At 34.3% G+C, this 27,907-nt stretch overlaps 2 protein-coding genes across 2 annotated transcripts in view; one reads left to right on the top strand and one right to left on the bottom strand.

Annotated features, from left to right (window-relative positions):
- Positions 1 to 23,327, bottom strand: part of LOC126969728 (sodium-dependent nutrient amino acid transporter 1-like) — a 31,063-nt gene extending 7,736 nt beyond the window's left edge. The window contains exons 1-11 of the mRNA XM_050815285.1: positions 23,235 to 23,327; positions 16,731 to 16,829; positions 13,171 to 13,444; positions 11,734 to 11,947; positions 10,192 to 10,235; positions 9,076 to 9,223; positions 6,550 to 6,628; positions 3,908 to 4,011; positions 2,718 to 2,904; positions 2,025 to 2,201; positions 708 to 807 (exon numbers count right to left, since the gene is read on the bottom strand). Coding sequence (XP_050671242.1) covers positions 708 to 807; positions 2,025 to 2,201; positions 2,718 to 2,904; positions 3,908 to 4,011; positions 6,550 to 6,628; positions 9,076 to 9,223; positions 10,192 to 10,235; positions 11,734 to 11,947; positions 13,171 to 13,444; positions 16,731 to 16,829; positions 23,235 to 23,237 — 1,429 coding nt within the window. The 5' untranslated portion in view covers positions 23,238 to 23,327. The remainder of the gene's footprint in view (positions 1 to 707; positions 808 to 2,024; positions 2,202 to 2,717; positions 2,905 to 3,907; positions 4,012 to 6,549; positions 6,629 to 9,075; positions 9,224 to 10,191; positions 10,236 to 11,733; positions 11,948 to 13,170; positions 13,445 to 16,730; positions 16,830 to 23,234) is intronic.
- LOC126969735 (zinc carboxypeptidase A 1-like) overlaps positions 1 to 27,907 on the top strand; it is a 117,877-nt gene that overhangs the window by 60,797 nt on the left and 29,173 nt on the right. The gene's annotated exons all lie outside the window — the stretch shown is intronic.

Raw genomic sequence — 27,907 nt, 5'->3', positions numbered from 1 at the left:
AATACATTCCGAAATACTAGAATTAATTCCGAATGATATAATATTCAGATCTCAGTTAGCAATCAATAAAGTCAAAGTCAAATAAACTTAATTCAATCAGGCTTAAATTCAGCGCTTTTCTCGTCACTATAAATATTTCCTTTAAATTACTGAATTTACCATATTATGTTGATAAAAATTGAGCTCTTGAAAAGAACATACAAGAAACTCAACGGCCACTCATTTCAATCAAATAGAGTATTTTAGAATGGCTGTAATATACTTATCAAATTATTTTGTAAGGTGCTGCATCCAATATATCAGTCGTGTTAAAGTAATATAAATTATTTCATAAATAGGAATAAAGGATTAACCCCCTTATTCATAATGGTCCGCTAACTTTAAACAGCCGCTAAGGAGTGTTTTTTCTCATTCTGACTTAGGTCAATAGGAGAAGACAGAGTGAGAATTAGCAATGCTTTAAGTTAGCAGACTATTATGAATAAGGGGGGTACTGTATAAATATAAATTATCGTATACTGGATGAATCCACTTTTAGAGCTTTGATTCATTGTTTGTGTAAGGATGCTTTGTGAACATGATGGTCGTGGTTACTGTCACAATTAGTAATTGCATCCAACAAATACAATAAGTAAAATTAAGAATAATACAATCCAAAGAAAGATATGGTTACTATTAATAGTGTTGTGTTTTCCTGGCTATCTTACCATAAATCCAAAATACCCCGACAATTTCAGCGATTGCGCAGAATAAAACCAAAAATGTTCCGCCATAGTAGTCTACCAGCTCAAGAATATATTGACCACTCTGAAATACAATGGGAATTATAAAAACAACGTTAACATCTACAAATATGTGGAGATAAACTTATTATAGCCCAAGAGGTCAAAGATAACAATCTTGAAGCAGAAATACGAAAGTAATGTTTAACAATTAATGAATTAATAAGTGGCCTTGCTCGGATTTTTAAGAATGTACAAAACATGAACAAAAAAGAACTAATATGACATCTGGATTCGAACGGGGGTCTTCTGCTTTCCAGATCACCCAATGTCCCATCTGACCTATTATAATCTTGTATATAGTGGCGAAATTTACCTTTGTGTTCTAATGTTATTGTAGCAGTTTCTCATTAAAACACGGATAAAACTTAAACTTTAAATTGAAACCTAGCTAGATCGATTTATCGCCCCCGAAACTACCTGTATTAAATAAACTACCAAAATTTCATTAAAATCGTTGGAGCCGTTTCCGAGATTCAGATTATATATACACAAGAATTGCTCGTTTAAAGGTACAAGATTTGAATTGAAAATTATCAGATACGCCCACTAGAACGATCTTTAATCGACCTGTTTGTCGGTCGTAGTGTGTCTTATTACAAGGCACGGAGTGCCAAAAGTTGTCGTGTGATTAGCTAGTGACATACTCGTAGAATAATAACGGCTGGTGATATGTTCTGGTGGCCTTGTATGTCCAAGTCGTGTTTCAATCCGCGCTCGATATGTTCACAGCACGCTCATGGTCAACCCGACAACAGTTTTAAAATTGGTAAAACACCCCGCCCGTTCTTCTCAGATCTGGAGCAAAATTTTTCAAAAGGGCGATAATTTTTGACGTGATTGAAGTGATTTTAAATCCTTTTTTTAAAACAGTAAAGGGCGAGATGAGCAGGACCTTCAGCTAATGGTAATTGATAGGTACTCTCTGCCCATTACGATGCAGTGCCGCTCGGGATTCTTGAAATACCCAAAAATTCTGAGCGGCACTACAATTGCGCTTGTCACCTTGAGAGAAGATGTTAAATATCATTTGCCCAGTAATTTCACTAACTACGGCGCTTTTCAGACCGAAACACAATAATTCTCACACATTACTACTTCACGGCAGAAAAGCGCCGTTGTGGTACCCATAATCTAGCCGACATCCTGTGCAAAGAAGTAAATTCTCCTATTTTAAATAAAATCATTTGAATTTGAAATTTAGCAGAAGGGACAGTTAGTGATTACATTCTAATTACTTACTGGCGTGACATAAACAAGTCCGATTAAAAATCCAGATGTGCATGAGATGGCGGACATATAGGGCGTGCGGACTCTGGGGAAGGCGTCAATGAGAACAGTGTTGATGGTCGATAAAAGAGCGACGGCTGATCCGATGCCCAGCACAAACATCATGAGGAAGAAAAGGACGGAGAATAACTGAAAATTTAACAACAACATAATTTTTAAAATTTCTCCAAGGGAAAAATTCAAAGAAATTCATATTATGACAATGTACGGCCAATATATTCATAGCAATCTCCTGCACGTACATAAACATTTTAATTTATACAGTAAAATAAGCGACAACCATAATTTAACACTAGAAATAACTAGAAGCTTATAGTGCCCCCTACTAGGCTCTGTAAAATAAGCAATTCTTTTGCATGCAATTTACTTCCTAATTACGAGTACCTACCCACAAATAAATGTGTGGTTGAACATAGCTGAGATGCAGAAATATTAATTTATGTATTCGTTATACAAAAAACATAATACATTTTTAAAGGGATATATTTGACACATAAACCTTTGAGTATTTAAATCACATTTTCTTATAACGATTCTGTAAGTCTATAACTGAAGCAAGAGTCACAAATACTTATTTCTCAACATGTACCTACATTCTTCACCGTACTTTAAACTGTATTTAATTATTAATAAATTCCTTGTTACCTGAGGCTGGAAGGTTTTTGCAATCGCATCAGGATAAGTGACGAACGCAAGCCCAGTGCCCCTGGAGCCCACCACCTCATTGACTTCTTTACCAAGAACGTGCGCCAGGTTACCCAGAATACCGAATATCGTAATTCCAGACAGTAAACTGGTAAACGTATCCAGCGTAGTCACAATCATAGCGTCTCTGCAACACATTATGGGGCATGTTGAAAATACTATCTTCGCTTTTTTTTTCGAGAGGAGTAAAATACATTTACGTATTGAAGACCCCGAAACGGGGCCCATATGTCGGGCTCGGGTGTAAACACCCCCTACCGACCTAAAACCTCTTCTGTGCTGATAGCCCTGAAGGCTTTTACAGCGAAGCCGGGCGGGGGCCTTGGAGGCCGAAAATGTCTCGGAAGGAGATTCGAACCTCGGACCGCCTGCTCACTAGGCTGGATGGAGAGAAGATCACTAACGATCTAATATATCTGAGTATCTTCGCGCCTCAATAAGGCTACTAGAAACCCAAGCGCTGGCAGCTATCTCGGTCAACGGATCAGCCTAGCTATCCAACGCGGAAATGCTGCCAGTATTCTTGGTACGCTTCTTCGAAAGCTAAAAACAATTGCGGAAAATAAATAACTACTAATTACTTATTTACTTTATTCTTTTCAATGATAAAGACGCCTGTTTTTGTGAAAGTAATAATTTGAATATGTATCGATATCATGATCTAATTTAAATATTTTATTAAAGTTTACACGCATGACTTGGATGGGAGAGTTAAAGCCGCAGTTATTTCTATAAAATTGAATAAATTATCAAGAATGGTATTATTGTGTTGATATTTTCTACGACAATAAGAGACGAGACGAGTAGGACGATGCAGTGCGGCTCAGGATTCTTCAGAAACCCAACATGGAACTGAGCGGCACTCGTCACCTTGAGACATAAGATGTTAAGTCTCATTTGCCCTGTAATTTCACTAGCTGCGGCGCCCTTCAGTCCAAAACACAATAATGCTTACACATTACTGCTTCACGGCAGAAATAGGCACCGTTGTGGTACCCATAATCTAACCGGCATAGCCTCCCACCGGTGTTCATATATTTGCAACTTGCATGAGACATGTCTGTGTCATTGACTTTATATCTATCGCAAACATGTATTAAGTCGTAAAGACTAATTAGAATTTGTATTACCTGTAAACATTCTGCCGGAAGCCGTTGTACGAAGAGAACATGATAATGGCGCCGGTACACACGGACAGTGAGAAGAACACTTGCGTGACGGCGGAGTACCACACCTGGGGTCACAAGCATTTCAATTCAAATCAAATCAAATCAAAATCAGTTTATTCACATAGGTCACGGAAATGACACTTATGAATGTCAAAAAAATATAAAATATTTTTCTTATTGAATCTACCGCTACTTCGTAAAGGGTTGAGCTAATGAGAAGAAGTAGCAAGAAACTCATTGCCACTCTTTTATATCGAGATTTACATTAAAGTACATCGATTTACAAATCATTTCAAATTACAATAGAATATGTAAAATGTAAAATGATGCAATATACACACTCAAACGTCAAATAGTCAATGTCTTACACGAGTAAGTCAAAAAAGTAAATGTAAATTTATACAAAAGTTATTGAGTACAGTAGCTGCATCATCCACATACCACCATAAATAAATAAGCCACTATTATTAGTAAACTCACATTAATTACAACCAAACAATAGCAAATTATAGTAAATACTGGAATTATGTATGTTATATTTTTTTTCACTGCTAACCTCAGAAAGGGAACTCTTTGCAGGGCGGCAATTATTTATATATGTAAATACAAAATTTTTCAGTGTCGGCGATTACTAGATTTAATCGTATCGCTTTTCGAGCATTCATTCACTAGTGGTTTAAGTTTTAACTTTTAAATAAAAAAAAAAATCACTAAATTTTGTGAGAATTTATCTTTTAATGTCCCAAATACACTGTAATTTATTTGAATTGAAATATTAATGACATCAAGATAAACCGTTTTTTACCCTTAAACATCCCCCTTTTCCACTTCCCGACTTCAGATCGCCCGTAATTTATTTTTCCTTTCATTTCAATTACTTTCTATTCCTTTTTCAATAGGTTTCATGCTACTATTATCATTTTCAAAGGCTTTAGCACTGCTCTATTATCTTTTATTTTTTTTATTTTCATAGGGTGGCTAACAGCCATCAATACAAATCTATATATATATATAAGAATGAATTGCTGTTCGTTAGTCTCGCTAAAACTCGAGAACGGCTGGACCGATTTGGCTAATTTTGGTCTTGAATTATTTGTGGAAGTCCAGGGAAGGTAAAAGGTGAATAAATAGGAAAATGCTGCTAAATTAAATAAAAACAACAAATTTGTTTTTCCTTTGATGTGTCCATACATAATTTCTATGAGAGAATTTATTGACGCACGCTTTGACAGTTCTGCTGTGAAACAATTGCATTACGACAGCAGGGTGCATATTTTACGAAGTAATTTTTGATGTTATGATATATTATTGACAAATTCATATAAAACATTATTTTATTTATTATATACAGAACAACGTCTGTCGGGTCAGCTAGTACATATAAATATATATATCTACATTTATTGAAGTAGGCGTTACTTTGCGGAAATCCATAATTATACAAATAATTTAAGTTTTCTTTAGCTCTAGCACGAGAGTCTCGTCCCAGATTTTGGCGAGACAACACGTCCTGAGGATACCTCGTGTAGAGGCGAAACACGTGTCGAATTGTTTAAAGACAAATATTGGCGGAATAAACACTAAAGAAAACTTAAATCATTTGTATATATCTACATGTTTACATATGGGCCAATCAAAAGCCTCCACAAATAGTTTTTTAACGTTCTTACAAATTACTTACAGCTTAAATTAATTACAGCTTCGTAGTTCCAAATCGATCGTAGCCCATTTTGATTACATACGAATTTCACTTTGATTATATTATTTTTTTATCAGTAATCTGAATAAATGTAGTAGCAGTAGGTATTACTATTGTTTCTTGCTTGTGTTTGCTTGAGTAGAGTAGGTAATAGGGCTACCAATCCCGCGGCCTGTATTAAATCTCGGCATTTGCGGGACTACGATTTTTCAATCCCGCGGGATCTCGGTATTTGCGGGATCCCGCATATTGAAAATATGCACATTTTAAAACAATTAATTTATCAACTCCACAGTTATTTACGTACATATTACTATTAAAATGAGATCAATCAAATTATACTGTTTGTTTCACAAAAAAAAAACAATAACAAATTGTGAATAAAAAGCAAAGCAAAACAAATCGTTTTCAAAAAATACACAACGCAAAATTACAAAATCAACCAAAAAACAACATTTTAAACTGATAAATTACTACTTAATTATTAAGTTTTTCAGCTTTTAATATTAACTGAAAATGTTTGCGAAGGAAATACAACATTTCCAAACTGTCGTCTGCCAAAATACTGCGTATTTTACTCTATTGCATGGCCAGAAAATGCCCTTTCTGCTTCTACACTTGTGGGCGGTATTCCTTTTAAGGGCTTGTACGTGAATGAAAGATTCATTCACGTACACATCCTTAAATTTTTATTCAATTCTAAAAGGCTGTATCAATAAACATCACGAAAATACGAAACAGTAAATAACTTGAGTTATTAAGAATAATCCTATTTTGCACCGCATGCACGCTTTTTTTCAGTCTAGCAAATCCCGCGGATCCCGCGCCCGTAATCCCGCATCTCGCGGGATTGAAAGCACTAGTTGGTAATTATTCCAAAAGTATATCAATAAATTATTCTTACATTAAGTTCCAAAAGTTTATCCCACTGCGGCGTTATAAAGAAGAGGATGCCATTTCCAGAACCACTTAATGTCAGAGTGCTAGAACAATAATGTACAAATTAATTATATGAATTCCGAAGTAAAACGTCGGAACATTGCTCACCAAAGTGATTTAAAAATCACGGAGTATTCAGAAGCATAAGTCAAATCAAATCAAAATAACTTTATTCATGTAGGTCATGGAAATGACACTTATGAATGTCAAAAATACATTATTTTCATTATTGAATTTACCGCCAATTGGTAATGAGAAGAAGTGACAAGAAACTTATTGCCACTCTTTTAAATAAATATTTACATTTTCGTCATCATATTATGTAAAGTGATGCAACAAAAATACTCAAACGTCAAATAGTAATTAATATAAACATCGAATTTTCTAGATTTAAATATTCATATTATCAAAATTTAATGTATTGTTTGGCTAGTCCGTTATAGATAAAATTATAAAGCTTAACATCAGAGTGGGAAGGTATTTTTGTATGTATGTATTTCTATTTGTAATTTATATATTCTCATACTCTACTAATTTACCGTAGAAAGTTTATATCACTGAGTAACATACTAGATTGAATTTCATTAAAATGGGTTAGTATTTATTATTATTATACCGCATGATGTAGTTAAATAACGTTTCTTTCAATATCATTAAACGATTTTTGAGAAAGAAATCTTTTTTTTAAATATTATACATATCGGCGCAAATACATAATAATTTGGTTTAACAATTGATTCTTCTAAAATTTGTTTATAAATAATCATTTGATTGCATTGTTGTGAAGTAATTGTTAAAAAGAATAACATTTGCATTTTAAAACACATGCAAAGCCGCACGGTCGACACTAGAAGCATTCGTGCTCGGGCTTTCGTACAGTTCAGACCTCTCTGGGACGTCGTTACGCTGCCCGTTGAATAAAGGAAAGTGATAAAATACTCGAGCAGTTTTCTTTCGATGATCAAATTATGAGTGATCACCGACAAATCAAAAATTGTGACGTCAACAGTAGGGACGTCACACCATTTAAAATTTATTTAATTCTCGTCCATTCATCGGACCATTCAGTGGCCATTTCATTCATCATTGATTAATGTAATATGAAATGTAAATAATGAACTGACATGAACTTAGTATACCTACTAGCATAATAGACGAACCCTGTGTGAGAGTGAGATAACTATCCTTATACAAAGACCAAGGTGTGAGAAAGAGACGGAATAGATATGAACCGTGAAATCGTTTTGAAACAATGTAGAGTCCATTAGTCTCCTGTCAAATTGGACCGCATTTTAATTTTAGTGTTTTCATCGTAATTGTTCTGTGTTTTATTTATTTAATTTATTTTAACGGATATTAATTTACAAAATATAATGGTGGCGAGTTCTGTGTCTGATTTTGTTGTTATTTACAGCAACAAACGAAATAAAGAAACATTTCACGGGTAAGTATTGATTATTGTATACTGCTTATTTTCGTAGACATATTCACTAAAATATTTTTAATCACATTTTATATACGCAGTAAATACTCTATTTTTTAAAGATTATACTTATGAAAGTAATATATGTGTATATGACGCCATTTATCAATATTTGTCATAGGGATTGTCTTATAGCAAAATACTACACACTTCACCAACTCACTAACGGCCGTTCCCAATATACTATCTACAGATATAGATAAATTACTACCTTGCACTGTCAGTAGTTAGCTGTCACAATAATCTGAAGCTGTCCCAATATACCCGATAAGTTATTCTTATTGCTTTATATTGGGACGCGTGAGTTGCAATTTCCATACAAACTTCTATCGCTGGTAAGCTTTACGTCGTCCCATTGACAAACAGCGTGTACGGATAAGGTGAGTTACCGTCGATAAGTTTATTGGGACAGAAAAGTCAACGATAGTTACGATTTTTAACTTAAGTAAGAGATAGACTGAATATTGGGAACGGCCGTAACACATCTGTAAAACTATCACACATGAATATTTTTTTAGTCTCGCCGTAATGAGGAGAGTGTTTCTCTATTACGCCAGTATTCTAAGTTTATGTTTTCGCCAATAAATAAATTGTAAAATATAGATCACCCCACAGACATAGATCCAAGTAGATAACGCAAATCCCTCCGTCTGTATGAAAACCAAGCGTGACCTTTTTTTTGTACCTACAGTGACGTCGTTAAAAATGCCAGTGCATCGAGCCTAACGTTTTGACACTCATCATTAGTTGACGTTTTCAGTACATCAATAGTCGGTATTGCTTATTACTAAAATCGGCAATGTATTATAAATCATAATTAAAAAAAAAAGCGCCAAAGGAAGAGCATTGCTCCTGTTTTTGTCGTCTTTCGCAAGTACATACACTCGCGGCATCTATTTGGATCCATGTCTGTGGATCACCCAGTCAAATTAACGTTCAATCAATAATGTACATAATCTGTGTTTAAGTTATCAAGTTATATTAATGAAAGAGTTAAAGTATTCTTACGTAATCAGTAATATGATCATCACGATGTATGGGAACAAGGCAAGGAAATAGGAAGCCTTTCCGGAACTCTTCACTCCTCTGGACACGATCAGGAAGATAACGAACCAGGCTCCGAACAAACAAAGGGTTAAGTACCATATGGGCAGTCCTGCGAATAAAATTATGATTTGTTTAATTTTTTTATGGTCAAAGTTAAGTTTTAATCATCATTGTAAATATTTATTTTAAATTATTGAATCTACCATTTTTCGAAAAAGAAGAGCTCGTGAGAAGAACATACAAGAAACTGTAGATAGCTGTAATATATACAACAACTATTATAATTTTTTTGATTTGAGGATTTTTAAAATTTTAAGTACTTAAACTGTTTTGCATGCTTATTTAAATTAGTCGAATAGAAAAGACACTACATACAATAAATTTAAGGTCTAAAATGTTTACTGTTGTCGACGCAATAAATAAATTTCATTTCATTTCATTCAATGTTTTGGATACATAACCTTTAGGGCTTCAATTCATTCATTGAGTGATCATCATACTTCGTGAATATCAAGATTTTGTTCTTAATACGATAGAAGAGTCAGTAGTCAGTTAAGAAATTTTCGAGGCGACAATGAACTAGAGATAAAAATTCCCATGTAATCGTTATAAATAATAAATAAATGTTTGGTAGTTAACCTTTTACGCCGGATTTTCTGAACCCATTGTAATGAATTGTTGGTACAGGGATAGACTAGAGCTTGGGAAAGAACTTTTTATCCCGGAAAAATCAACGGTTCCTGCGGGATTTGTGAAAAACGATTAGCTATAACTATTCCAATAGTAGGTTTAGTATGCCATAGCAATATTACAAAATATGATTCATATAATATATTGGGAACGAGAGCGAAAACGGGAACTGGAACTGGAATAGGACATGAGATAATCTTCAATTCCAAACTTGCTTATTATTTTTAAATACCTTATTTTCGTATAATAAATAATTTTAAAGTTCAAGTATGAAGATGATGTAAAGGACGAGGCTGTTCTGGTTTCACGGATGGTTACGGAAACTCTATCTGACTCAGCAATGATTTAACAACACGAACAATTACTTAGAAAATCAACAAAACTCACCCAACCCTCCTTCGAGTCCATCACTCTGTTGTAGAACTGTTCTCCTGAAGAAAAAAACAAGATAAGTTTTATCGTAGTTCATCATTTGTAGGGCAATACTGTAACACTACCTGTTTAGTACCATTTGCAGGGAAATACTGTAACGCATTACCATTTGTAGAGCAAAACTGTAACATTAGCTGTGCCATGACCATTAGTAGGGCAATACATTAACACTAGCTACGCCATTACCATTAATTGTAGGGCAATACTGTACCACTAGCTGTGTCATTACCATTAATTATAGGGCAATACTGTACCACTAGCTGTGCCATTACCATTAATTGTAGGGCAATACTGTACCACTAGCTATGCCATTACCATTAGTAGGGCAATACTGCAACACTAGCTGTGCCATTACCATTAGTAGGGCAATACTGTAACACTAGCTGTGCCATTACCATTAGTAGGGCAATACTGCAACACTAGCTGTGCCATTACCATTAATAGGGCAATACTGCAACACTACCTGCGCCATCACCATTAGTAGGGCAATACTGTAACACTAGCTGTGCCATTACCATTAGTACGGCAATACTGTAACACTAGCTGTGCCATTACCATTAGTAGGGCAATACTGTAACGCTATCTGTGCCATTACCATTTGTAACATCAGATGTGCAAGCTACTTCATCAGTAGGAACTCAGGACATTCCATCCCAGCATGACATTATAAAACGCAAAATGGCTGTGAGTTATTTAGTATGAAAGCTGAGCCCATTGTTGCTTCTTAATTGGTCATGTAGTCTATTATCTTAAAGTCAACTATTTGTATCAAATTGTGCATTCAAATTATTACTTTTGCGCTTCGTTAATTTATTTATTTGAAAGTGTTTTCCAATAAAAATCATATAACCAAAAAATTTTTTTACGACAGCAACGAGTGGAAGAATGGAGCCGCTTGTATTTTTTTTTGTAAATTAGGTAACAGAAAACCGTCCATGTCATCGTCCAGATAGTATTTGTTTTAAGGTGGTCTAACAGATTTGCCAAAAATGAAATGAAATCTTTGCCAAATTTAGTAATCCAAGGTGGGCGGGAAATATAAGTTTTGATTGATTTATTTATTTAGCTTTGCTTAACTTGAGATTTTTATATCCCTACTAATATTATAAATGTGAATGTAGGTTTGTTTGTTACGCTTTTACGACGGATCTAAAACTCACTTCTCCCGGAAAAATCCATGGTTTCCGCGGGATTTATGAAATATTTAAATTTACGTAGATGAGCTATAACTATACCAATAGTAGGTTTAGTTTGCCATAGCAATCTTCTTCGAAATAAGATTCATATAATATATTGGGGAACGAGAGAGAAAACGGGAACCGAAACTGGAATAGGACATGAGATAATCATTAATTCTAAACTTGCTTATTATATTTAAAAACCCTTTATCTACGCGGATGAAGTCGCGGGCATCAGCTAGTATGTGATAAAGGTTTAAATATTATATGGCATTGACTTGACCAGACCAGACAGACAGGATCTGTAAATATAACTTACACGAAGTAAAGTTCAGCGCTGCTCGTGCCGTTAACGTTGTCGTCGACATTCTCAACGACGCCAGACGCGACGCAATTCTCCCATTCTGGCTGACATACAGCCCATGGTAGAGTTGCTTGGAAACTCATGCAGAGATAAAATATGCACAGAGCTATGATGGAGACGTAGTATGACAGTATGTATCCACAGCCAAGAGCTTGTGCGTAACCCGTCCCTGAAAATAGCATCTTTCGTAAGTAACATACACTGTCTCACTCACACGCGCGGCGGCCTCTACAGAGTAGGCCAGCCAGTAGGGCCTCACGACCGAGGAGTGATGCACGCGCGAGCCTTGTACGTCACCTACTTCACCGGTTCGACCGATCTTTTTAAAATGGAAAATATAAAAAAGCAAAGCATATTAAATGTCATTGATCCAAATTTGAATTTTTTAAGCTTCCTAAAGGCGCTGTGACAATCTAATTTAAGTTGGAACTATCAAAAGTGACTGGCTAATGAGGAAACATCATCTACTTATTACCCAAGTATTATGTATAAAAATCAGCTTTTATAGTATGACTTAAGTAAAATTATAATATCATGAACATTAAGGGTGTCTGGCAATGAACAACGTGATTTTTAATAATATTCTGAAGGTAATACCGAAAAATCGCACTATATTATTTGATGTATTTAGATCGGTATTTTACACACCTTTAGTACCGTTTACCAGCCAAAGCCACTGCAACCCAAACTCCATAATGGTCCATCTTACCTGTGGTGGGAGCATGCGCTGACGAACTTTCAGCTTTTATAAAATAACGTAGGTCTGGGGTCCACGGGCTCTTAGACCATAATGTTAGTTTGACAACGAAAGAATATTGATTTAAAATTACGATTACATACATATTTATATTATAGAAAAAACTGAGTTATTTTTATAATGTGACCCTATACTAGTACACTTTTTGGTAAAGAAGACAACCCTAATATCGTCAGAATCTTCACGTTCCAGCGAGGTCCAGACAACATGTGGCTGTGTAGTCATTGACCTCTACTATATACCTACTACTGGACTGGCGGCTGTCAAAGTGCTTTTGTGCCTGTTGGGTATTTACCATTTTGGCGCTATTGGCCGTGAAGACAACCTCAGCAAACATCGATAGATGGTAGGAAACTATTTACTGAAGATGGTAGGAAACTTTTGAAGTATAAATAATACGGAAAACGAACGAAATTAATTCAAAACGCAATAATACTTCAGAGTAGAGTACGTTCCTTCGCAGCCATTTTGTATAATACGTCAAAATTAGTTCTCTGAACGCTCGCGAGTGGCGCTTCAAATATTTTTTAGCTTTAAAAATTTGCTGTTAAACATATGGAACAGTCTATCCAATGGTATTTATACAGGTCAGTGCGTGTGGTACACAGTAATCTGTCAAGGAAGTAGGTTCTCACCTTTCATTGCTGGTGACATTGACCAAATTTTAACAGAATTCCTCGAACTGAATTGACCTAAGATACCCTCCAGGTAGTACATAGGTTTTCCAATAAGGATCAGAACAATGATGTACGGGATGAGGAAGGCTCCACCACCATTCTGGTACGCGATGAATGGAAATCTCCACACGTTGCCCAAGCCGACAGACGTGGCTATGCAGGACATGAGAAACTCAATTTGATTTCCCCACATAGCCCGTTCGGGTTGCCCATCTTCAACATCCTCATCAGCCTGAAATATGTAAGATTATTGTTAGTATCCCGATACGTTGTAAAAATTTTCTAAATTTTGTAATTGTTCTGAAAAATCATTTGTTTTTTTTTCAAAGTCAAAGTTTTTATTTGCATAAACATGTTAGATTGATGTTACATGTTTGCCACATTTATGACGTGCAAATTTTACTAAATACATTTCTAAATCTTTATATAAAAATTTAACAAAATATTAGTAGCAGTATTATATAGTATTTGATTGAAAATTCTAATGAATATAAGCAGTTTTTACTAAGGTATATTTTCAATTTAGATGAGAAATTCCTATTTGACGATACCTCTCTTATTATGGCGAAAAAAAATAGCCCTGATACGACAGGTACCCAACAGGTACGACGAATTTGCATTAAGAGTGACGACAAAATGTTAATTATGATAAGCTTATTACCATCGGCAATTTTTAATTATTAATTTTTATTTTTATTTAATTTTTTAGTAACATCCATTGTATTGGGTATATACCTTTTAATAAAGACTATTATTTATTATTATTATCATTATCTTTGGGATGTGATTATAGATTTTTATGCACATACAAAAACAGTTTCTCTGAAATAATGTAGTTCTACAGCACGGTAGGTACTTGTAGTTTGGTGGGGTCCCTGGATGGGAAAAGAGAAGTGTTTTCATGTTAACTGAATTATAAATTTTGCTAAAATTTTTTCGAACAAACATACAGCACTCAAATAGGTATAATTCAACAATTGTTAATAGGTTATATTTTTAAATACGGGACTGCAGCTTCCAAGGGGTCCTTTTCCCGCTGCAGCCCTTAAACATGTTTTTTTGCGCTATTATGACTCTATTAATTACTGTTGAGTTACCCCATATTATGATACCATACCTAATTATAGACTCCACGTTAGCGTGGTAAGCCGTTAAAGCCGCTTTTTCCGATATAGTTTTTTTTATTCTCCTTATGGCAAAAACAAACTTATTAAGACGTTTGCATAATGATTCAAACGTGAGCTTTCCAATTACAATTATTATCCATTATTATGCCTAAGAATTTGGTATTTTCAACCTCATCAATTTTAATTTCATTGTATGTTATGTTTCTAAGGGGTGGATAAATGGTATTATAATTTTTAAACTGTATCAGTCTTGTTTTTATTATATTAATATTTAAATTGTTACTTTCTAACCATTTGCTGATTTTAATGATTTCATCATTTATGACCGAGTCGTATGGTCTTTTTGAGTTTGTGTCAAGGATAATTATTGTAATGTCATCAGCATATATCACGCACTTATTTTCTGTAATATTTGGTAGGACGTTGATACATAGTAGAAATAATGATGGTCCAAGTACACTGCCCTGAGATACCCCGGCTTTAGTTTGATTCCAACTTGATTCATATCATTCTATATTTGATCTTACATCTATCTGGACACATTGTTGCCTATTTTTAATATAACTTTCCAGCCATTTCGAAGTGACACCTCTAAGCCCATATAAATTACATTTGTTTATGAGAGTTTCGAAGTCGACACAGTCAAAAGCTTGGGTCATATCAAAGAATACTGCTGTTACTCTCATTTTTTGATCTATTTTTGTTATTAGATTTTTAACTAATGTACATTCGGGTCGATTTGTGTCAAAATTTCAAGAAATTTTAAAAAACTGAATCTGCAGTTATCGGTTACTTATGAATCGTGGTCATGACCCCATTGAAGACTTTTCTCTAATTTGATAAGTTTTTGTTTATATTATTGATAGTAGCTTTCAACGAAAACCCTTTGAGATATAATAAAATAATGTATCGTATAATTTTGTATCTTATATAATTATACATAAAAGTCAGCGATGGCATATTTCTATCTCGGATAACATACTATATCCATTTTAATACTTTATAAATCGGCAATTTATATGTATATATATTATATTAATCCTTATCATTTTATTAGTACTTATTATAAAATCATTCATTTCCGATGGCTTTAGACTAAATTATTTCCGAATACTAAAATTAAAAACTTAAAAATTATATACTTAAGTAAATTATTTTTTTTCTATTGACCGAACAGCGTCTGTCTAGCTAGCTAGTAGGTAATTATATAAAAAAGTTTTTTTAATTTTACAACTTTTATTATGGAGATTTTAAGTCACTTTTTACCTAACAGCCGAACAGGGAAGTCACTAGTGGTCCCTAGGTCATCATTTATAATATTCCTGTACTAAATAAAATATTATTTGAGACTGACCGTGCACCATTTGATTAAATAACTAAATTATGTGATTTGGTGATGTAGGTATTAACATACACACATAGGTACCCAAGTAGGCGCTGTCATTTGTCATTGGAAATTCAGTTATCTTTTATGAGTGTGCTATTGCAAATATTGATTGTACAGCCATTTTGGAAATACCTACCTATTATCGATGATTATCGATCGATAAGTATACAAATAATAGTTAAGTTTTATGAACGTAGATCTAAAGGCTTACAATACCCATAAACCGAAATGATAATATTATAATAAAGATATGGATGTAGGTAACTTACGATCAGAATATTAATATTAGAGAAAGCATACAAGCTCCTAGCTCTGTTTTGCCCAGTTTTTTAAATTGAAATATAAAACGATCGAGAACGAATTTTGAATAACATTTTTTCACAGCGGCCATTTTGGAAAATGCCGCCTTGGCTTTTATTATTGAGCGGTTGCGGCTTATCAGACATAGCCGACAATAGACAGACGGACCGAGGGATAGTTCCTGTAGGCTACCAATTACCCTTCAAGTAGGATAAAATAACTGTAAAGATATGACGGGTTTTTTAAGTGTGTGTAAGATCCGACGTGCCAAAGTCGATTGCTTGATATATTCATTATTATTTCACGTGAATTATAAATTTAAACGACATTGTGGAAGGTCCTGACCGAATGACACGATAAATAACTCTTACGTACGAAATTCTTCTCATTTTATTTGAAAACAATTCCATCAAATCTGAATGGCGCAACTATTAACAATTCCTTTCTTTGGCAGAAGCCAAGGACGCAGAAGCGTCCATTATGAGGACAGGCAAAAGGTTCAAGCCCATACAGCCATGTCATCGGCGTTCACCAAATAAAGTTTATAATAGATACAGTAATTTCCAGTCTAACATGCATACAAACTAAAGTTGCGTTATATGTTCCTTATATATTACTTGATATTTTTTATGTAAGTATTTAGCTATTTTAAAAGTAGTACAATTTAAATAATACTCGATTCGCTTCAACATTGTTACCCGCACCTTTTTATCGGAATTAGCTTCAAGGTGGGGCTTTGGTTTGTCATCTGCTGACGCATGGAATCCTTCGTTTGAAAATCCACCGCCTTTTCCATTTTGATTCTGAAATACAGAATAAAAATAATTATTCATTATATTGTCATTAAAAATATATCTACTTATTAGTACTTACAAAGGGATTTGTTCGACAACAAGTGATACTAATAATTATTTTATTTATTTTATTTTAAAACATTAATTAATTATTTTCACAGATAGTTTCTAGCAAATTCGTTAATGTGTTTATGAACATACATAACATTATCAAGAATATATTGAGTTGCAACAGTTAAAATATTTATTTCTTTAAATTTTTCTGTGAATGATTGTTCAGGACCTAAGTATTTATAAAAAGCGCGAACAGACTTCTTCTTCAGCATAAAGATGGTATCAATATTTGCTGCACCACCCCATATCAATATGTCAATGGACATAATAGTATGAAAATAGCTAAAGTAGGGAAACTAGTCGCTTCCTTTCCGTTCCGGGAAACTCTGATCACGCGGTGGGTGTGCCTCAGATCGGCACGATTTAGGCGCGCGCGCAACGTTCTGTCAGTGTATTATTTTACGTGTATTAATAGACTGCTTATAATTAGAATGATTTGAGTGAATGTATCTGAAAGCTATTGAAACATGTCTTGTAAAATTCAAATAAAAATAATAAACACAGTAGTTTTGAATCAAGAGTACTGCCAAGAAATATAGCAGATTCTATCGGATTTACCACCTCTTCGCTTAACCATACTATCTATAATTTTGACATTTGGCGTGATAAATTTTATATTATAATATTTGGTTTTATGACTATTTCATCATGATCAGCCGGAAGACGTCCACTGCTGGACAAAGGCCTCCCCCAAAGATCTCCACGGCGATCCGTCCTACACTGCCCTGATCTAACGTATTCCGGCCATCTTGACCAGATCATCAGTCCAACTTGTGGGGGGGGGGGGGGGGCTACTAACGTCTAACATAGAAGTGTCTTCGGGTACGTTTGACTATTAAGATTAAGACTGATTAAGGATTGGTCTCCGCTGCGCTCCAACTAGATACTGCTGGCGTAGTCGCAAAATGCGGCAACTAATACTACGCCCAAGTGGGCGTACTCGAAGCAGTCTCGAACTATGTATGACGTTGAAGTGCCACATGTTCCGTAAAACTTTGCTAATAATTGAAAGTAAAATGCCGGTTTGCGTGGGAAAACTTTGTTAAAATAATATTATAAGAAATATAAAAGATACTGGGATCACATATCATCAGTAAGTATTTTGTATTTTATTATTTTCAATGTAAAATAACACAAAATTCGAAAGACGCCATTGAGTGTCAAGATGCAACGCACACAAGCATTTAACAATTGCCGTAATAAAAAAGCTATTGTTTATGCGGTGTCTTGTTTAGCTCACCGGAGATCTTGTCAATCTAAGTCGTATACCTAAAATTAAGGATACCAAATTCGTGTAGATACACACTTATAAAATGCCACATGACGATATTCAATATTCTGTATTATTTATTAGGTTATTAGGATATTATGACTATAGGTCAAGTCAGTAAAAATTGTGACCAATTAAACTAAAATGAATTCATCCTTTTGAAATCCTTCTTAATGTTACCTGTTATCTATACTAATATTATAAAACTGCAGTGTTTGTTTGTTGGTTTGTTTGTTTGAACGCGCTAATCTCTGGTATTACTGGTCCGATTTGAATGATTCTTTCAGTGTTGGGTAGTCCATTTATCGAGGAAGGCTATAAGCTATGTTTTTTTTTCAAAATTAGGGATCCGTAATAAAATTGCTATTTTGTAACACAAGGTGTAAAATCGAAAACCTATTTTTGCGTGCGCTGCAAAAACTATTGACAATAGAACAAAATGATGTACAATATATATATAGGCAATATTTTATTACTTATAAAACTATCGCGTGAATTATACTTTATATGGCAAAACAACGTTTGCCGGGTCAGCTTTGTTTGTTTGTTTGAACGCGCTAATCTCTGGTACTACGGGTCCGATTTGAATGATTCTTTCGGTGCTGGGTAGGCAATATTTTATTACTTATAAAACTATCGCGTGAATTATACTTTATATGGCAAAACAACGTTTGCCGAGTCAGCTAGTAGTTAATAAATTATTAAAGTGAAACTTTTATTACATCGTCTCAAACTTTTTCGTCTGCATGTTGCATGTCGCGTGACGGTCGGGCGGCGCCTATAGTTCGCAAACAGTGTTCAATAAAAATATTAGTTGGAGACTTAGTCTACTTTTATTATTTCCCATTATCATTCCAAATATTATTCCAAAAATGTTTAGTTAAATGTCTGTAATGTGAAAAAAAGTTTCACTTTTACCGTGGTTTCATAAAACCACACAATCCTTTATTTGTATTTTTTTGATGCGATTACTAATTACGACAGTTATCACGACCATCATGTTCACGAAGCATCATGACACAAACAATGAATTCAAACTAAGGTTGATACATCCAATATACGATAATATATATTTATACAGTTTATTCTTTATTACTTTTTATGAAATAGTTGATATTATGCAGCACCTTCCAATTCCACGTTCGCACGACACGCCACAAGTTAGGATATCATCCCCACCATCTGGATGTGTGGCGGTCCTCCACAGTGCGGTTTTCAAGGAGCTTTCTTCCACGTACTTCAAAGCTGTGGAATGAGCTTCATTGTGCGGTGTTTCCGGCACTATACGACATGGGTACCTTCAAAAAAAGCGCGTACACCTTTCTTAAAGGCCGGCAACGCTCTTGTGATTCCTCTGGTGTTGCAAGAGAATGTGGGCGGCGGTGATCACTTAACACCAGGTGACCCGTACGCTCGTTTGTCCTCCTATTCCATAAAAAAGCACCTTACAAACTTATTTGTATTGTATATTACAGCTATTGTAAAATAATCTATTTGATTCAAATTTATTTAACTTTTACTTTTAAACACAAGTGATACAACTTAGACATTGTGGTATTGGATATCTAATATATAATATTCTCATGTCACGGTGTTTGTAGTTAAACTCCTTCGAAACGGCTTGACCGATTCTCATGAAATTTTGAGTGCATATTGGGTAGGTCTGAGAATCGGACAACATCTATTTTGCATCCCCCTTAAGGGTGGTCCAAGGCATTTTATTTTTTCATTTTTTTTACATTTTTTTTTTAATTTGTTTCATTATGAGTCAGGATTAAAAAATACATACAACTTCAAACTTTCACCCATCTACGATCAACAGTTACTTTTGTATCGCGATTTTAATATCGGCAATACAACGTTTGCTGGGTCAGCTTGTAACTAAATAAAATCGTAACACTACCAAACTCGTTACTCAAAATACAATCTCGATTAAAAGGATTAAGGATTCTTAGATTACCTTTTTATCTATGTTTGTGATTATCTTTATCATTATTACTAGTTGTAGTTATATTTCAACAAATTGGATTCGTGTTGTTCTAAAGCATAGATAATATACAAAAAAAATTATTGAATTAGGCGTTACTTTGCGGAAATCCATAATTATACAAATTATTTAAGTTTTCTTTAGTGTTAATTCCGCCAATATTTGTCTTTAAAACAATTCGACACGTGTTTTGCCTCTACACGAGGCATCCTCAGGACGTGTTGTCTCGCCAAAATCTGGCACGAGACTCGTTAAATAATTTGTATAATTATGGATTTCCGCAAAGTAACGCCTAATTCAATAAATTTTCTTAAATCGGCAGGTATAGCTGAACAGGCGAAATTATACATCAAGTTGACCAAGCTTCAGCGTCTGGCAGCCCAAAACGTTTGGTTCAGTCTCGTGCCAGATTTTGGCGAGACAACACGTCCTGAGGATGCCTCGTGTAGAGGCGAAACACGTGTCGAATTGTTTTAAAGACAAATATTGGCGGAATTAACACTAAAGAAAACTTAAATAATTTGTATACATAGATAATATATTTATCGGTCAAAATGAAATGAAATTATAACATTTTTCAACTCTTCCATCTATAACTTGTGTAACTGAATTAACGGCAATTTAAACTTAAACACATCTAAAATAAAATATTAATTAAAAAAATCTTAAATAAAAAAAATAAAAAAATATCAAATGCAGCAGTTAAGCTTATATGGTATAACGGTTTTTTGACTTACTCGTATAAGACATTGACTATTTGACGTTTGAGTGTGTCTGTTGCATCATTTTACATATTGCATTGTAATTTGAAATGATTTATAAATCGATGTAAGTACTTAAATGTTAATCTTGATATAAAAGAGTGGCAATGAGTTTCTTGCTACTTCTTCTCATTAGCTCAACCCTTTACGAAGTAGCGGTAGATTCAATAAGAATAATATTTTATTTTTTTCTGACATTCATAAGTGTCATTTCCGTGACCATTTTGATTTGATTTTGATTTGGTAATAAAACTCCAAAACACTTAAAATAAAAAAAAAGTTAAAAAAACATATTTTCACTGTAAATAATACTCGCATTGAGTACTTGTGTAAGTACTTGTGTCTCGCCGCAAATACTTGTTCCTACTGTAGTGTACTGACATCTAGTCTTAACAGAGTATGTGTTAACTATCATTGTCACTGTCACGACATCGACAGTGACATTAACCGTGTGACGTTGAGTGCTATATAAGGAATGCAAAGTACAGCGGAAGCCGGAAGGCCAGTTCTAATCGGCTATTGGTTGCGTGTGGACGTGTCCGGGTGTAGTACTACATAGTAAAGATTAGCCCCCTTATTCATAATAGTCTGCTAACTTAAAGCATTGCTAATTGTCACTCTGTCTTCTTCTATTGACCTAAGTGAGAATGAGAAAAAACACTCCTTAACCAAAATATTTTCCAAATTGAATCCAATTCCAATTGAAATTCCAATTGTGCATTAAATTCAAAGTCAAAGTTTGTATTTGCAAACATGTTAGATTGATGTTATATAAATATTATAAAGTAGGTACATTTTTGCCTTAATTATGACGTGCAAATTTTACAAAATACATACATACAAATTACATAGTTACATATATCTATTATACATACATACAAATTACAAATTATTTAATCATTAGTTTCATTAATATCAATTAATTTAAAATTTTAAACTAATTACTAATATCATTTCTATTATTATATTATATTATAAAAAATTGTCAATTTGTCAAAAATAATAAAATTTATCAGATTTTACTAAGGTATATTTGCAATATAGGTGAGAAATAACTATTTGACGATACCTCTCTTATTATCTTTGGGATGAGATTATAGATTTTTACATACAAAAACAGAAGATTTCGCAAAATAATAACATTGGCGGTTTGTTTGTATGTTTGTGCGCGCATCGCGTAGGGGCCACCACTTCAAGATTAATCTTTGTATATCTATCTTCTATACAAATATTATAATAATAATAAATTCTTTATTGCCATACAAATCATTACAAATATAAAATGAACAATTAGGATACGCTATGAAACAAAAGGTAAAAGGAAAAGGCTCAGCTTCACCTGACATGGAATCATGGGTTTATGATTCCATGCAGCGCTGTTTTTCAGCCATCCCCTCCTCCCTAAGGTGTTGAGCGGGAGTGGATGTATTGTGGTATTATGAAAATGGTCTTTGTTCTATGTCTTTGTATCGACATGAAACTACCACCATTCGATGCGAAATTTATCCAAGATGGTTTATGGATGAATATTTTCGAATTCCAACGTTCCTTTTTTTATTTATTTCCTTTTAAAATTCGCTCATCGAAGCGGGCAGGAACGGCTAGTTTGGTTATAAGTACTACTTAATATTGTGTTCTTCTTTTCATAAGTGTTAACAAAAATAGTTGTCCTGTACATATTTCGAAACACATATTAGTGTTAAATGTTAAGAAATGTTAGATATTGTATAATAAACACCTAACAATAGAGGAATAACTGGACGTTGCTGATCTTTATAAAAATGGAAGCGCCATTTTAAACGTACCCGTAACCATATTAGATCAGTTGAACGTTCCTTGAAAACTCCTGAAACGCAGATGGTGAGGATGATATTCAAGCTTTTTTTTTTGAAAATAAGGGACAAGATGAGCAAGGCGTCCAGCTAATGGTAATTGATACGCCCTGCCCATTACAACGCAGAGCCACCCGGGGTTCTTGAAGAACCCAAAAATTCTGAGCGGCCGCGGCACTACAGTTGCGCTCGTCACCTTGAGACAAGATGTAAAGTCTTATTTGCCCAGTAAGTTCGATAGCTACGGCGCGCGTCCGTCAGACCAAAATACAGTAATGTTATGTTTGGGAATTACCATTTGAGCTGACCGTCCTGCTCGTCTCGTCCCTTATTTTCTTTAAAAAAAAAGATTTTATAAATAACGTTTATCGTAAATGAGATGAGCAAAAAAAATATTTTAAATACCTATACTGAACTATGATTGATAAAACTATTAGAAAAAGTTCTTACCATTTTGTTAATTTAAAAAAAAATATTTAAAAAACAAATGAAATTTCACTGAACACCATTTAACTTGCAGCACTTCACTTCACTAAAAACAACTCACGAATGTTGTGACATTCGTATAAGCAGGTTTGGTTTTATAATACCCTTTATCGATGTCGATAGAGAAGCGAAAACCTATCTCATACATTGATATGTGTTTGACGCTGGCTATAGCCAATCACATTTTGTTATAACACTCTATACATGCTCATATTTTATACTGTGAAGTGTAAACCGACTTCCAAAAAAGGAGAAGATTTCTAATTGGGTTTGTTGTAATGATTATTGTTGCCGCGGATTTGTAAAAAACAAAAACAGACATATTTAATAGCAGTATAAGTAAATAAAAAAACTATGTTACAATTAAAATTGAATGCTTAACAATAGCATTAAAAATAGGGCAAGAGGCTCACGGGATGGGGAGAGGTGAGGCAACCGCTCATGGACATCCGCAACAACAGGTGTATCAAGAAATGCGTTGCCGGCCATTGAGGTATGCTTTTTTCTTGAAGGTCCCTAAGTCGTATCTGTTCGTATAGCATTTAGTTTATTAATTTTCTTTTTTGTTTTCCCTCGATTGAATTAGACCTAAACACGTTTCCCGCGTTTATTTGCAAGGCTGCTTGACATTCGAAAAACATTTTGCATATTCTGGGTTTATTCTCAGGTATAACTTTATACCAAGTTTATTTGTAAGTAAGTAGTTTTACAATATCCACAAGTGAGCACAAGCCATAGCACACCATAATATATCCCAGCGGGAGGCTCCTTTGCACAGGAAGACGGCTACATTATGGGTACCACAACGGCGCCTATTTCTGCCGTGAAGCATTATTGTGTAAACATTACTGTGTTTCGGTCTGAAGGGCTCCGTAGCTAGTTAAATTACTGGGCAAATAAGACTTATCATCTTATGTCTCAAGGTGACGAGCGCAATTGTAGTGACGCTCAGAATTTTTGGGTTTTTCAAGAATCCTGAGCGGCTCTGCATTGTTGTTGTTGCAATCATTAACCATCAGCTGAACGTCCGTCCTGCTCGTCTCGTCCTTTATTTTCATAAAAAAATAATATAACGTATACTTAAATAATTACTACTAAATAGTATCAGGAAAGTTGTGACGCATTTAGCAAACTATTGTGATATAAGTTCATTTGAATAACAAATATTATTCAAAGGAACCGATACATAGATACTGTTTAGTTCTACACTTGTAATGCCTCATGTGCACATTCAATATCTACTAATATTATATATGTGAATGTAAGTTTGTTTGTTACTCTTTCACGCATTAACCACCGAACCGATGATGATAAAATTTAGTACAGAGATAGATTAGAGCTTGAAAAAGGACATAGGCTACCTTTTATTGCAAAAAAATAAATGAAGGGGTTGAAATAGGGGATGGCAGTTTGTATGATAATTCGTCATTATCGAAGATAAGACCATTACACTTTGTATTTAGGCACTTGATAAGAAGTAAATTCGAGTATATTTTAATCTTTGACCTAGATGGGGATGAAAATATAGGAGATTAAAGTTCACAGGGAAATACTATTAAAGAGATTGTCCACAGTGACAAGGGATATGGGCTGTATCATAGAAGAGCGCTGCCAGCAGCGGAAAGAGCAATTTGAAAAGTCTCTTCTTTATCCTCGCACTATCCCATTTTAGTTGGGGTCGGGTCTCCTAATCAGTCTTCACCAGGACGTTCTGTCCTGGGTCGTCTGCGGATCTATTTGGGCTTTTTGTAGATCTTCGTCCATTACTGATTTCCATGTTAATTGGGGTCTTCCGCGTCCTCTTGGCCCGGTGTTAATATCATGCACTCTCTTGGTCATATGATCTTTTGGGCGCCTCATGACATGCCCATACCACCTCATTCTAGTCTCCAACAGCTTTTCTGGGATTGGCCTGACTCTAAAAGTGCCGCGGATGTGCTCATCCCTCACTTTTTCCAAGCAAGTGACGCCACCAGACAAATTTCGTATTATTTGAAAAGTATCCTAAAAATAAAAAAATAATGCCCAAAGTAAGGCATTCGACCGAATACGGCATGACATCCTTCTTAATAAGCTCTATAATATTGGTATCAGCGGTGATTTGTTAAGATGGTTTTCCTCCTATATTCATAATCGCACTCAAGCTGTTGTTGTCAGTAATTATATATCAGGGTGGGTACCCATATCGAGTGGCGTTCTTCAGGGTTCGTGATTTACATCAAGTCAAGACACTGAAGATATTGTACTGCACCTTCGTTCGTGGTCACTTAGAATATGCCTCTCAAATCTGGAATCCTTTGTATTCTACATATATTACTCGAATAGAAAATATTCAAAAAAAATCTTACGCTTTCTATGCTACCGTACTAACGACAGATACAATTCAAGGTCTTACGAACAGCATTGTAAAAAGCAACATTTACTACCGCTTGAGATACGACGTATGATCTCTGACATTGCTTTCTTCTAGAAAATAGCTCAAAATAAGGTTGATTGTCCAGATCTTCTTTCGACAATTTCATTGAGAACTTCGTCAACTGCACTACGCTATAGCCGTTTATTGTATATACCTCAATCATCTACTAACTACCGGAGCAATAGTTATATCTTGCGAGCTAGCACCACCTGTAATAAACTAAGCAGTGAAATAATTAATTTGGATATTTTTAATACATCTGTCAAAGCAATGAAACAATGTATCATGAAAATGTTTTTTGAATCCTATCCTGTGAATATCAAGTGTGCTTATTATTAGATTATAATTTTACATGTTTACTCTTTATAATTTTGCTTCTTACTACTTCTATTGTCTATTAGTGAATATCTGTAATTAGCTCTAAGTTTCTATTGTATTTTTATTTTGTGTAAACAGCTGTTGATATTCCTTGAAATAAATAAAATAAATAAATAAGTAACTATTTAACGCGGACGAAGTCGCGGTTAAAAGCTAGTGAATAATAATGGAATGGAATATTGTACTCGGCAGTAAATCGCATATTACGTAAAGTAAGAGCAAGGTCAAACACGCTACTCTTTTGTAAATTTCAATCTTCACATCGATGTTTAAAATTAATATCTACGAGTGCATTGTCATACTTGGGACACACAAAGTCAGGTAATACCTAGATAAAACTGAAAATGTTTAGAAAATGAACGGCTTAATGTAATAATGTAAGATGGGGCTTTATTAAGAAATGCTAATCGCAGCCTATCATAGCTTTGTTGTTGAGTAAGTCCACAACGAAAGTCATAATAAATCATTGACCGAAAATTTTCTCGCGTTAGGTTCATTTTCACGTGTAACAAGAGTTTTACATTTGCCGCCAATTCACAAAAACAAATGACAAAGGAATGCAATATACTACATTAGGTTATCAAGGAGTTCTGAAATTGTAATTCAAAAAATTTTTTCATTAGCAATCTTTCTAACTGGCCAGTTCTAAACATTTACAGTGCTACCTACGTAATAAAATTAAATCGCACAGAATTCGTCTTATGTAATGAGACAATAATAAGTATTATTAGTACCTACATGGTCATCTTATCTTAAGTACGAGGGTCAAACTGAAAATTATTCTAAAATCAAAAACAGATTAAACGAGCAAGTAATTAGTTTTATTATATGTTTTCATAATAGTGTTCATGTACGTCAATACTTCGCTGCAACCGATAGAACCACTGAGAAAAGTACTTAGCTCATTCGTCCTTAGGGTTCCTAAGGACGAGTGGCTCTTCGAGGGCCTTTGGAACGCAGCTACCTTGGCATTCAAAAAACGTTTTCCTCGAGGTTTCTTTTTCAGTAAATAATAAGTAAAAAAAGGTCGGGGCTATACGGCATGTGATCCTACCACGTGTGACGTTACCAAATACCATCATGGATCATAGATTAAGTAGTTCTAGATTTCTCCCTTCTCCTACATACAAAATAATAATTTTCTCTAGTATTTACGTTATATGTACCTACTCTGTTAATCTTATCAGGTATTGTTATTAAAATAGTCATGTCATTTATAAATAACGCAAATAATGTAGGACCTTTAATCGTCCCCTGCGCAACCACTTTTATGCAACATCATTTTATAATAAACAATGGCTATCAATTTAGTCTCTATCATTAATGAAAAAGCATGAATGAAACGCGTTGATGAAAAATTCCCTTCATATCCGCTTTGACGATATCTTAAGAAAACTAGTGGTCCACTATGTCAAATGCCTCTTGTAAGTCAATAAGCGTACTCCTGCAAACACTGCAAAGGGTTTTACTCAGAACTTAGCTCTACTAGAGATCGAATTATTAACATTTGAATGATAAAATTATTATAAAATGAGTCATGAAATCCAGAATTATCGGGTTTGTTTAAGAGTCAGTCAATCAAATGGTAGATTTGTCCCAAGAACATTTAAATTTAATTTAAAATTTCAATCGAATATACTCCGGGAGAAATGAAAAATTTAAGCAATAAATTTCCGATCCGACAAACCTTTTATTCACAAATTTGTACGGGCAGTTAATAGCGTCGTAGTCATAATACAAAACGCCCGTATTACAAAAGGTGTCCCAAAGACTCAATACGTAATCCGTGATAAATCTATCTGTCTTCAAAACTGTGCATGAAAGAGATTAGGTAGGTACTTAC

Source organism: Leptidea sinapis, chromosome 19, assembly GCF_905404315.1.
Source record: "Leptidea sinapis chromosome 19, ilLepSina1.1, whole genome shotgun sequence".
NCBI lineage: Eukaryota > Metazoa > Arthropoda > Insecta > Lepidoptera > Pieridae > Leptidea > Leptidea sinapis.
The sequence above is the reverse complement of the archived record's forward strand: the minus strand, read 5'-3'. Positions and strand labels throughout refer to the sequence as shown.